The sequence below is a fragment of the Xiphophorus hellerii genome, chromosome 16 (genome assembly GCF_003331165.1).
Source record: "Xiphophorus hellerii strain 12219 chromosome 16, Xiphophorus_hellerii-4.1, whole genome shotgun sequence".
NCBI lineage: Eukaryota > Metazoa > Chordata > Actinopteri > Cyprinodontiformes > Poeciliidae > Xiphophorus > Xiphophorus hellerii.
In genome coordinates this window covers 11,276,491-11,289,186 of record NC_045687.1, presented here as the reverse complement: position 1 = coordinate 11,289,186, position 12,696 = coordinate 11,276,491, and the positions used below count along the sequence as shown (strand labels likewise).

Here is a 12,696-nt window from a genome sequence, read left to right as displayed (position 1 = left end):
TAAGTCCATTTACTGAAAGCCAAGGAGGCAGACATAGGAATCTGGGAGCCTCGACCAACGTTACTTTGAATAGTAGAACAATTGCGACTAACTTAACTTAACTAACTTAACGTTTTTTGTGACATTTAAATCATTTGGCAAGGCTTTACAACAGAATTTCTTTTTTTTTTTTTACCATAAGAGTCCACTTTGTTTAGGCAAAAAGCAAGTTTCTGATCTGGAAAAACATGAAAGTTCTTGAAAACAGAGGTCACAGTTCATTAGCAAGTAAACCCAAATGTGGTTCACTTACAATGGAAGCATACATGGACTGTCAAGTAAAGAGAGAGATTGAAAGTGAACTAAATGGTGAAAGTGACACATGATTTCTTGACACATAGGGGATCTAAAAACTTATAAATTGTTGCAATTCCTCGCTCTGAGTCTGTGCAACACCAACATGTCATACTCTCTTTTTTTGCCATTTTTATCTCTACTGCTGCATTCTTGCCTTGTACACAGAAAAACAAGTCTGGATAAGTCACTGACTGGCATGCTGCTCATACTGGGCAGCTTCTTGTGATAAAAGCCAAAATGAGCAGTTGATGTAACTACATGTCATTGTCCAGACAGTTTGGTCCACCTTCAAAAATAATGGCATAAACATGGATCAAATCAAAATGAAAGTCTGATTTTTTCACCATTTCTCTCCTGTTTACAGCAAGTCCCTTAGACTGCACTGATCTGAAAGAAACTCTTAATATTCATTAGTATAGCATTGTATCCCACTGATATGAAACTTCTCAGTTTGAGTTGCTAAAATCATCTTTAAATAAATCCAATGGATAGCCTTTCACTTCTCTGAGGATGTATTTCCCTTCCTTCTCCAAACTCATGTCATAAGACATTTTGTCTATTACATGTAAGATAATTGTTACTGATATCTACTTCACAGAACCTCACTTAAAAAAATCTGAGCTATGCCTTTGAACAGCACAGCCAAGGATCCTCAAGGACATAAGGTGGGTATAAGCTATGGCACAATCTTTTAAGTGCTCACAAAACATGAGCACCAAGGCCTTGAAATAGAAACCTCCTTTTCCTTAAACAACTGTTAACCACTCACTGAGGTTTGCTAACTCCACCAGAGACACCCATGTTTGTCTTTGAAGGGTCTCCTCAACAATCACAGACCCATGGGATAGTCCTGCAATGAGACATTCAATAAAACTCTCTGTAAAGTTATTTATTCCTCTTCGGGGGGAAAAAAAGGGGCAAAGGAAGACAAGACGGCTAACATTTGAAGGGAGGGGGTCTAAGATATCCAGCTAGGACATAAAAACCAAGGGAATGACAGGGACATCCTACCAGTAAACAATAAAGGGGGTGGAAGGGACTGTTTTTTATCTTTAACAGCAGCTGTAAAACACACACCAAGCTGGGGTCTGTAACAATGGCCCAGAGGCAGAGAAGGGTAGCTAAAACAGAAGTGGCAGGAAGACCACTGCTTCCCAGACACGAGGGTCTTCCTGCTGGAAAGAAAGGAGACTGAAAAATTGGAGGGGAAGAGACTGGGAGGACAGCTTATGGAAAGAGGGAAGGACAGATGTAAAGGAAGGGGAGGCCGACCGAGGAAGATGACACAAATATGACCTTTGATTATATGGGGTGTTTAGAGCAGAGCCCTGAACCCCCACACTGCTTTCACACAGCCACACCTCAGCCAGAGTGGCCTGATCAGAACAATATGGCTGAAAGATGAACCCACAGCCATAAATGCCAGCAGTGGAAGACAGCCCCACTGTGTCTCTGCGCACCGACACTGCCCAACATCTGAATCCAGGGTTCACAGCCAAAGACAAGTCTGTCTCCAACTTCTGCGCTGGAGCCAATGGAAGATAAAATTTCTATTTCAAAGTCCTTCTAAAGGAACAGGCCAAATTAAACAGCATTAGACGCATTTAAAGGTCTTACTGTTTCAGGGAGAACACAAAGAGAGGAGCCGCTCCAATGTCACATTCCCAGAACACAGTGCAAGTGTAAACTATAAATCGACCACCTGGTGTGCGTTACAAATGACCGACTTGTAGTAGGTGAAGATGGACAGAGGCAAATGGGAGCTGACGGAATTTCCATTGGCTCTAAGCAACACGGTTCAGCGAGTAAAAAGGTGGAACTGCATGCCGGCGCCCGCTGTAGCCTAATTACCGCCAAACTTACAAATCTGCGCAACAAACAAACAAAAAAAAAAGAATATTTTCTCCCATACTATGTTTAAAATTCTGCAACCCTGCTGGGAACGATGCCAAGGGAGAGTGTTGCAGCTGCCGTCACTCTTTTCAACAGCAAAAGGTGTCGGAAGCGCTCGCGATAAATACCTCTGCAAAGTCAGACGAGGCCTTTCATGGAGCCACATCAGAAACCTGCCTCTCAGTGCATTTTTACATCAACCCTGAAATATTCATGCTCTTTGTAAAGTATTCATGTGAACTAGTGTGCAAGTTAGTCCCCAGGGGGAGAAAGTGCAGAGAAACTGAACACACTCAGCAAGCACCACGCACGGTTTGTGTTGTTATGTTGCTTGCACACAGGTCACTCAATGGAACGCTAATGACCTGGCCCATCAAGATGAACAACCCTCAACCAGTTTGACATCCTAAAACTCCAGACTTGCTCATATTAATTAAGGAGAAATACGTAAAAAAAATAAAATAAAAAATTAAATTAAGTAGACCATAGACAGGCTCCACTAAAAAAGACATCTCTATTTTCATGTAATATTATTATTTGAGATGGGACTTGAACTTTGATTAAGACATTTAGATAATTTGTAATTTCTTCACCCTTTGTTGTATTCTAAATGTTCTGAATGGTGACCGGAGCGTCAAATACTAATAGGTCAGATTTTTTTTTCCCATTTAAGACTTGCACACCAACTAAGAACTCAAAAATTTTTGGTCTAGATACTTACATTAACAAGAGCATGTGCTCTGCTATATCCATTTTCTGTTAGATTCAAAATTACTGTCTCTATAAAAGAACTTGCAGCACGTTGTCTTTTTTCCTTTTTTTATTTTGTAATCCAAAGAATAAAAAGTCTGACTTGGTCAAAATTGGAACTGGCAGGTCAGTCCTTAAAGAAAATTGGAAATCGATATTGGAGAGGAAAAGCGTAATTGGTTGTATCTCTAATTACTCTTAAATAAATAAATAAATAAATAAATATCTCCGGAAACAAAACAAAAAAAAATTATATTCAGCTTTGAGTTCAAATTACTTCAATGTAATAAAGAGAACCAGTTTCACAAAAATGCTCTTATAGTCCACTGAAAACGTGAACTTACAAACGAGAACAGTCTGTTTCAACATAATACATCTATTGTTTCAGTGCATCACCACCTGAAAAATGAAAATCATGAATAATTTCAAATTAAGCTTCATCCCTCATCCACCCATTTGCATTATGACATGCTTGACATTTTCATATAATATTAAAACAATAAATCAAATACTGCAAATCAGCTGAATGTAATAGCAAAATAATTTTCATAGAACCCAGTACAGGTTTTGAAATCATGTGAAGTTATGTCAGGCTGTTCTGTAAGTTAATTTAATCAAAAGCAGAAAATGTAAAGAATTAAATCATATTTATGTGCAGGACAACAGGGCCGCTTTTCAGTCCCTCCCCATGTGTTGATGACGAAACAAGGAGAACAATAAAGCGCCTCTGCTGCTCATTGAACAGTGATGACATTTGGAGGATAGGTCTGCATGTTGACGTTGTTCAATAGGCACACAACGTCTGATTGGTGTAAGCACCTGCAACGCGCAACCAGCGTTAGCCTTCATGTTTCCAATGAAACATCTGCATGCAGAAAGAGAAAAAAAAGGTGCACAAATGCAGCAGGCTCTCCGTGGATACATGAGCAATGCCAAAAGCAAACATGTGTGGTGAGAGATGAATGGTGAACAGCACCCATTAATTCTCTTGAATGACTAATTATGCTTCTTGTTTATCTGGATTTATTTATTTTTTAGAATTAACTCACAACCTTCACAAACATTTGATTTGAAAAAAAAAAAATCTTTAGTCAGCCTGCCACAACACTGTGTATTAGAAATAAAAAAACTGATATCTAAAATGTTTGGAAATATGAGACAAAATACATATAGGAGGTTCATGGTGTTCTTATCCAACTGAACCAGCTACGCAAATATTTAATTTTGTACAGTTACAGCTGTTAAAATTACTTTTAAGTGGTTCAATATGTATTAGAATTTTTTTTTCCACAGCTGAGAAACACTCAGATGCATCATAAGCGTCTTTTTAGAAGCTTCATTAGCATATTATCACAGAACAGCATTTTAGAAGCGAAACTGTTTGATGCACTAAATGCATGCTTTGACATAAACACCATCTACTTGCAAAATAAAAGCAATTACAACATCTGCAAAATTTGCTTTTTTCATATACTTTTGTGTATTTTTTATAATAATGCCAAGCTTGAATAAATTTAATGACTAAGATGTGTCATTTGTGACCCTGAAGTTTTAAAAAATTAATTGAAGCTATAAATATATAGATTTGTTAATGTCTGCTTAGTTGGAGCTTTGGTGTGGAGTTGCTTTTCTTATGTTTTTTCCTAATAAATCTGCAGTGTGCAGTCTAAGAGGTACATTTTGACTCTTTTCATGCTCGCCTGTTTGTAAACGTGCTCATTTGGGTTAAGATGATACCTAAGTCACTTGTTAAACCTGATGCATGCACTGTGAACACATTTGCACCCAGACACTTCAAAGCCCAATGCAGAATGGGATTTTTCCCCCGGCATTGCTTGTATTCCTTTAACACCCCCATTAGCTTGCATTGTAGAGCATGAAGACCTTTCCACCCGAGCTTTATACCTTTAATGTTTGACCTATAGAGGTTTTGGTTAAGTGATGGCGCTGGGGTGACACCTATGCGTTTTACGTGAAGTGACAGATTCTCCTGAATGCATGCAAGATAGAGAAAACCAGTGCACATATGGTGTGTCTAAAAATCAGACCAGGTCCTTGACGGATTCTTTTCTCTTTTTTAAAAAATTGCATGGCATTTTAAAATCAAATCACTATTTGTTTAGCAAAGCTGCCTTCATTATCTTTTGGAATAAGCTGATTCAAGTGTAGATTTAGATTATTCAAAAAATGTTAAATTATGAGCTTAATGCAAATTTCATTTTATTATATCGTTAGTTTATGTTTGAGCAGTTAATTTCTGTCGAAAGTAACTCGCGAGAAGCAAAATCGAATATGTTTTTTTCTGCTTTGCACGACACCACACAATGCCATATCACATACGCTGAGGTCGCATTTGAAACAACAGAAACACCCCCATCAAGAGCAGAGAATAATGTCAAAACCTCCGTGGATATTCCACTGACCTGAGTGGGGAGCCATCGGTATGTGTGACGGGTAGTACTTCCCCGGTGGGAAATGACCTGCGTGCTGCACGGAGCTGTGGCCCGAGGGAGCGATCCGAGAGGCGGCTCGGTGCACCAGGGCGCCCCGCTCCGAAAGGAGGTGCGCCGGAGCAGCAAAATCCCGTCCTTCCATTCCGCGGGAATGTTTAGTAATCCGAAATCCGGACGGGGAAGGTCAGTGAAATCGGATGCAAACCCATAAAATAATCCTTTCCCTTCGTTGTCTATGTGTTGCATTCGGTCGATCGCAGGCTTCTCCAGCCAAAAGCGCAGCTCCCGATCATCTTTTCTGTCAGGACAGAGAAATTCAAAGCGACTGTCACAATCAAGGAAAATTAAAAACTCAACCACGATGCAACACTCTTACGTTGCACTCTCCTTTTATATTTTTAAAAAGGCTCATTGCCTATATGATAAAATTATTATTTATTTAATTAAAATCTTTCCACTCGTCTTTGCATTAAAGCTTTTGCGAAAAAGAAAAACAACTGCCAGTTCGAGTGAAATCTCCTTGGCAAAGTAGCCACAATGCATGCAGGCGACTACCGAGGCGTCACTGCAGGCTCAGCTTCAGCTCTATTGATCAGCCTGGGATGCATAGGCCGATATGGCGAAGTACACACACACACACACACACACCCCTACCCCACACACACACACACCCCGACGTGCACGCACACATGCACAACAAGCAGATCTTTTAGTCTTAAAATCTTTATATTCTGCATAATCTTTTCAGATAATCAATCTAAATGACATGTCTGCAAATATCACTCCAAAACAATAACAATATTGATATACAATAGGCTTTTTTTTTATATAAACTATGATTTGCAAAAAATAAAAAATAAAAAACTACCAGAAGATTGTGTTTTAAGAGGGGGAAGTTATTGCTTATCCATTTGGGTTAAAATGATGGTACTCAGTCTACATCCCAAGGTAAACAACGCTGCCTTCCTTCTCCTGCTCCTTCCATTGTCTCGACTTGATGCAGACGATCTTTCCTGCTTCTGTTATCTCCAATCCCAAACTGTGTCCACATTTTACTGCAAATTGATTTTAATCGACGTGAATGGAAATATATCTGTATGTAATATTTTCCAATTTAATTTAATAAAACAATTTTTAACAAATCTGGTGGATTGGAAAATAATTAAAAATATATATTTTCATATATTGTTTCAACTGGAGTGATAATGACACCTAAATGAACATGAACAGAGTTCATAAGATTCAAGGATATGTCACAAAGCAAGATAAATATTTATTATGAAAAAATATCGCTGCTATACATTTGGTAAGATATGCAGCAGCTCCTAAAAGGCATGCTTTTTATGGGTGTATGTGTGTGTTGGCGTGCACACCCCTGTGCACACCCCTGCTTGAGTTTGTGTGTGTGCCTGCGTGTGTGGAGGGGTGTGTGTGCGAGTGTGAGTGTGTGTGAATAACTGCACTCTCACTGTCTTTATCTGACTTGACCTATTTCAGGTCAGGTAATCAAATTGAGTAGTAAATACATTATAGTGACATCCTCTGACACAAAACAAAAAAAAGGCATTATTTGGTCTAAATTGGAAAACAGCCTTCATAAAATGACGATAAAATATATTTTGCTGTTAAATATAGGAATCAGACATGTCATTCCCTCAGAGAACATTGCCAGTAATTAAAAAAAATAAAGCAGGCCATCAAAAGGCAGACCTGGGTTGTATTACCAAATTATTAGAAATATAAACACGTTTTTTTTTTTATTTTGTTTTGTTTTTTGTCATGGTGTCAGACTGAGGTCCCATAGGGCTACTTCTTCAGGAAAAAAATTCCATTTGCAGTCAATTTAATTATAAAAAAATACATTTATGACATTTGTAGCATATGTGAATGACCAAGGATATTGTTGTTATATTGACCATTTCATTTCAGCTCTATCATTACTATCTCCAAGTGCAGCTCACAATTCAGAGCTAATGCAACAATAAAATCGCTCCAAATGCAAGGGGAGGAAAAATCCGTCTCAGCTGAGAGGTTCCTGTGTTAATTTGTGTGCATGCATGTGATTTCACAAGGTGAGACGTTTACCAAAAAAAAAAAGGCCACGCTGCAGCATTTAGGTCGTCGGTTTGTGGTCTGGAAGGGGGAATCCAAGGTGAATGGCCGCCCGTCAGGGAGGACTGCCTTTGTCTTCACACTGAGAAAGCGCTTTGCAGTCGGCCATTACCTCCCCCCTTTCGCCATGCTGTTCCTTCCACCCTGGATTCCCCAGTAATGAGCGAGGAATAAAATAGTTGACGCATTTACGAGAATTATGAGCAGCTACAGCTTTACGTGGCTCAAAATCTGAATTTATCAGTGTTTTGGTTTGATCCGCTTTTCAAACGTGCCGATACGGCTTCGCTTACCAAATGAATAAATGTTTCGTTTTTATTTTAAAAATTAAAAGTGTGGAATTTTGACGACTGTCAGCTGCATTTACAGATTAGCCAAAACGCTGCAAAACAAATTAGGACTTGTGGGTCGGGTCTTGAGAAAACAAGCCGACCTCCGCGGGTAAGCTGGCCGGCAGAGAGTGCTCCTTAGCCGGTCGCGTTTGGGCATGCATTCCGCTCTCCTCCCCGGTAAAACCTAGCCTCTCGGAATTTGTAACAAGCTGTCGCTATTTACGGACACCACAATTTAGTGAAATTTACAAATAGATTATATAAATTCTAAATCCTTCTTACAAACGTTTATTTATTATTATCATTATTATTTATTTTTCCTAAAATATAGATGAGTAAATGACAAATACGTAGGTGAAAAAATCTCAAAGAAAATGGAAGGTAATTATAGAAACTGCATCATGCAATAATAACAATAATATTAATAATACATTTAATAATAAATTAATGGCTATTCCAGAGGATGGACACATCCTGCCTTGTTATTTGGAAAATTGCAACAATGTGCTGTGTGTAATGCACAGCATGTCACATCCAGAAAATTTGGACAAAACACAGCCTCAGTCATCTCGTAGCGAGGAGCCAGGGCCTAAAATGTTTTATTAAATTAAAATAAAAGAAATATCAAGTATATAAAATTACTACTTACTGGTGTGTTAAATCCTTGCATAACAATAAATTCTAAAATCACAAAACTCTGGGACAGAAGGTGCAAGTGCGACGCCCATTTAAAAATCAGAATCTGAGATTAGTGTGGCTAGAGTGGAATATCTCCATCTGAGGCTGTGCAGTAGTCTGCTGCTTCAGTCTGTGAAAGCAGAGGCCAGTGGGACTGGGGCTTCCGGCCTGGCTGGATTGCGGCTCGGATCTCCAAGCAGCGGTTTCTCTCCCGATGCAACTGCGCACCTCGGCGTCTCTGGGGCAGGGTAAACACGCCCTCCCATTGGTTGGATAAGTGCATGTTAATGGATTCGTGCCGCCCGCCCGCAGATTCGGCGGCCTGCGATTGGCCCGCAGCGAAAGCCAATGCCGTGCTGACTGACGATGGCAAACTGAGTGAAAAGCGCCAGATTTAAAGCGCCTTAATGGTGAGACTGTTCACAATGACGCTCAGTGCATCAGACCACAACCTAAAATGAACTATGAGGTCAAGCAGAGGCAGGGAGGGAAGGAGAGAGGAAGGGGGAGTTGGATGAATGAGGTCAAAACACAGATTAGATATATTTTTGGATGTTTATTTTACAAAGAAAAATCTTGCAGTGTAAAAAAAAAATAAACCAAGTAGATTTAACTGAACATGGCTCAGTGTGGGGGAGGGATTAGAATTTTTTTTAAATGTAAATCTTGAATTTAATCAATATTCAGTCATTTGGAAATCAATTTGTGCATTTAACGTGAATAGAAAATAGGATATGGCCGACTGCAAATTCGAAAGGGCTCACCACAAACCTGCCATACTCCATAAACCTGCCCAAGGCATAAGCAAGCTAAGCTAGAGAACCCAGAGCAGCAGCGGGCCTCCTTTTCTCACAGAACTTAGATCTCAGGCCTTCATATTTGTTGCGCTTATCAAGAATGAGCCTTTTTTTTTATTTGCTCAGAAGAACATCTATTTAAAAAGATTTTAAAGTATTATAAATTTAAAATTAGGATTTTGAGCTGGGTCTTGAAAAAGGATTTAAGAAAATCTGATACAGATAATGACCACAATCATAGAGGAAAATCATCCGTTTGCAAATAAATCTGAATAAATAATTGACAGTTTGCTTGCAAGTACAACCAAACAAACAAATTACTCCTTCCTCACGCTAGCGAGACCTGGTTTTAAGTTGTACATCCAACATGACCGCAAGACCAAAATAGTAATTCAGAGAAATAAAATGCCTGCACAGTTTATTTACTTCTATTTGTTTAAAGATTAATGTGACTAATAGACTCAAACAAAACTGATTCTGTGATGTGGCCAATTTAAATGTTGGTTTACTGGTAAACCATAAAACTTGGGTGCTGTCCACAAAGGAACATTTTGTTGGTTTCAAAATCACCCACATCCACACGGAATCGTTTCCAGGTATGTTTTTAACCACTCTGAATCACAGAGAATATCCCAAAAACTTTATTTTTACTCACTCAGATGTGTAAATAGCACTAATCATGGACTATGGGGCAAGCACATAAAGCCTTAGTTTATTGGTAAACACAACAAGAAAACGCATCTGCCTTCTCGTTTCAGCCAAATTGTTCAACATACAGAGGATTACTTGAAGTTGAATAATGAGGTTCAGCAGCAGCTGCAGCACAACCATGAACATGTAATCCGCTATTGTTGTTGTTTTGTATGACACATACGATGTGTTTGGGGTTATAGGTCAGGTTAAATATTGGGCTAATATGTCAGTGTTTTCACAAAAGATTTATTTTCTCTGTCCAGATCAAACTTTTACTCTAGAACCCATTAAAAAAAATAAAATAATAAAAGCAACATTTAGGGTTCCCTAAAACATTGTAACCTTGTGGAGTGAGGCACAGATGGATAAAAAACAATCCCATTTTAGAAAAAACTGTTGCCATATGGACAGGGTGTGAGTCTACTGAATGCACAACATCCACCCCATATTTGATTGGACATAAAATTTAAAAAAGCATTTCTAAAAAAAAAAAAAAATGGTTCCTTTTTTTTCTCGATTCAAATAATTGTGCCACCCTCTGAAACAGTGGCACCCTAGGCATAGAGCCGTACCCATATCAAAAACTTCCTTGCTTTCTGAGCCAGCTATATTTTGTTGCCAATCAAAAATAATTATAGAGCAATAGAGACAATGACAATCATTAAAATAAAATGAAAATGTTAACTCCTTCCTACTTAATTTTACAGTCTAAATCATAGCCTTTATATTCATTGGTACAGCATGATCTTTTAGTAAATTCCTTTAATAATGGTGGCATTTTGGCTACCTTGTGGCTTCAATTTTTGGACATGTACTGTATATACTATTTTAGAAACATTCCAAGTTGTATAATGCATTTATTTTATATAACTTGCTTCACAATACAATCTTGTTTGCACAAACAGTACTCTCCATAACCCCCCTTGTCTTTTATATTACTCTTTGTTTTTCTTCCAAGCAATCAGAGTTTCTAGTAATATTTTAAAGTGGATGTTTAGGCATTTTCCCATTTAAAGGGCATAACGTTTTGCTTAAGTTTGATCTGTAGTTTTTTGGGGTTCACTAGAGATAAATGCTGGGGCATATGCCCCAATAAAATAGGTCTGGCAACATTTATGGAGATATGCCAAGATTACAAGGAGGCTCTGTGGCCACTCCTGACTTGGATAAATCAAGCTTTATCTCTTTGCATAAAATGTATACATATTGTGCAATTTTAAATTAATATATTGCTTAAGTGAAAAAAAAAAAATTTTTTCACCTGCTCTAGTAAATCAAGAGTTAGAGATGTTTCAAAATGTTGTTTTTTCATATGCTCAGCCACTGGGGGATTTTTGACAAATACTTTCTAAACTAATCTGTTTAAAGTCTGCGATGAATCATTCAGACAAGACAGCAAACCCAATATCTCTCGATATGTTATTACCATGGACTTTAGTTATTGCTCCTAATGTTTACAAATGAATCCCCGACTTTTGAATGTGGTGATCTGATTGGCTGGCATTGTGCCAGCGCATTGTCAGTCATAGATTGTAAACAAGACTGTGATTGGCTGTTAGCCAGTCCGCATTGGGCTGTCCGGGGAGGGGAAAAAAAGCAATAACTGGCCCCACCGTTTCAAGGCGTCCCTGGTTAGATGATGAAAGGGGATAAAATGGGACAGTTTCAAGGCGCCCTATAGGCGGACCCACATTGGCCCTGAAGCCATATGAGTCAAGCGTGAATCAAAGGGAATGCTGCATAGAGGGAGAATTTTTAGCTTGCATATTTAAAATAATCCAGGCTGTAGTTTAAGCGTAAAGGTGGACCAGCAACGCTTTTATCTCTGTTTATATTTGTTTGAAAAAAAAGAAAGGGAAAAAAAAGAGGTGAAGCGAAGCAATTCAGGGCAAAAGGAGGCTTCACGTGAGGGCGCTGGGAGAGAAAACAACTCCGTCTGTGGATCGCCCTGCTTTAATGGAGAAAATCTGCATGGAGTCTTTTCACCGTGTTAAAATGGGTCTGCATGAGGTTTGTCGTTGTTTGGTCGGTGCGGTGAAAATAAAAACCAGCGCAATTTGTTAAAAGTCTGACTTTTTTTTTTCTCATGCAGTTAATCGGATGATGGCGTTGCATGCTGTTTGTAATAATAGTCGCGGTTTGGCTGTTTGTCCGCAATTTCGGGGGGTACAAAAAAGTAAATGCAGTACTATTTTGAAATGTAAGTTTTGATCTATTTATTATTTTCACTGTGTATTACTTGATTGCTAAAATTATGAGGGTTTTAATGTGTTTGAAAAAAAATAAATGCTACATTATTGCATTTTGTTTTGGTTTCTGTGATAATACTGAATCACAAAATTAAAAAAAGCAGACAAAAATGTATATTATATAGTTTAATTGTATGGGTGAAATCTGGGATAGCATTATTTGCTTAAAAAACCCCTCAAAAGATGACGTGAATAAATGCAGAACAGATCATCAAAGAGGTAGCTAGTTGAACTCAAACACATGATGTGTGTTTCATTTCTGAAATGTAGTAGTATTATATTTATGTATTTAATTCTTCACTTCATTTGTTATTCACAGAACAACAAAATTATATATATATATCTCCAGGTTTCATTGTAAAGCCTGGATATCAATTAAATATTCCCCTTTTATGCTCAAGAT

The 12,696-nt window shown here is 38.3% G+C and overlaps 1 protein-coding gene across 2 annotated transcripts in view; it reads right to left on the bottom strand.

Moving 5' to 3' along the window:
* bahcc1a (BAH domain and coiled-coil containing 1a) overlaps positions 1-8,791 on the bottom strand; it is a 75,489-nt gene extending 66,698 nt beyond the window's left edge. For both annotated transcript variants that reach the window (XM_032587042.1, XM_032587043.1), the window contains exons 1-2: positions 8,526-8,791; positions 5,403-5,730 (exon numbers count right to left, since the gene is read on the bottom strand). In XM_032587042.1, coding sequence (XP_032442933.1) covers positions 5,403-5,574 — 172 coding nt within the window. In that variant the 5' untranslated portion in view covers positions 5,575-5,730; positions 8,526-8,791. The remainder of the gene's footprint in view (positions 1-5,402; positions 5,731-8,525) is intronic.
* Between the last annotated feature and the right edge of the window lie 3,905 nt (positions 8,792-12,696).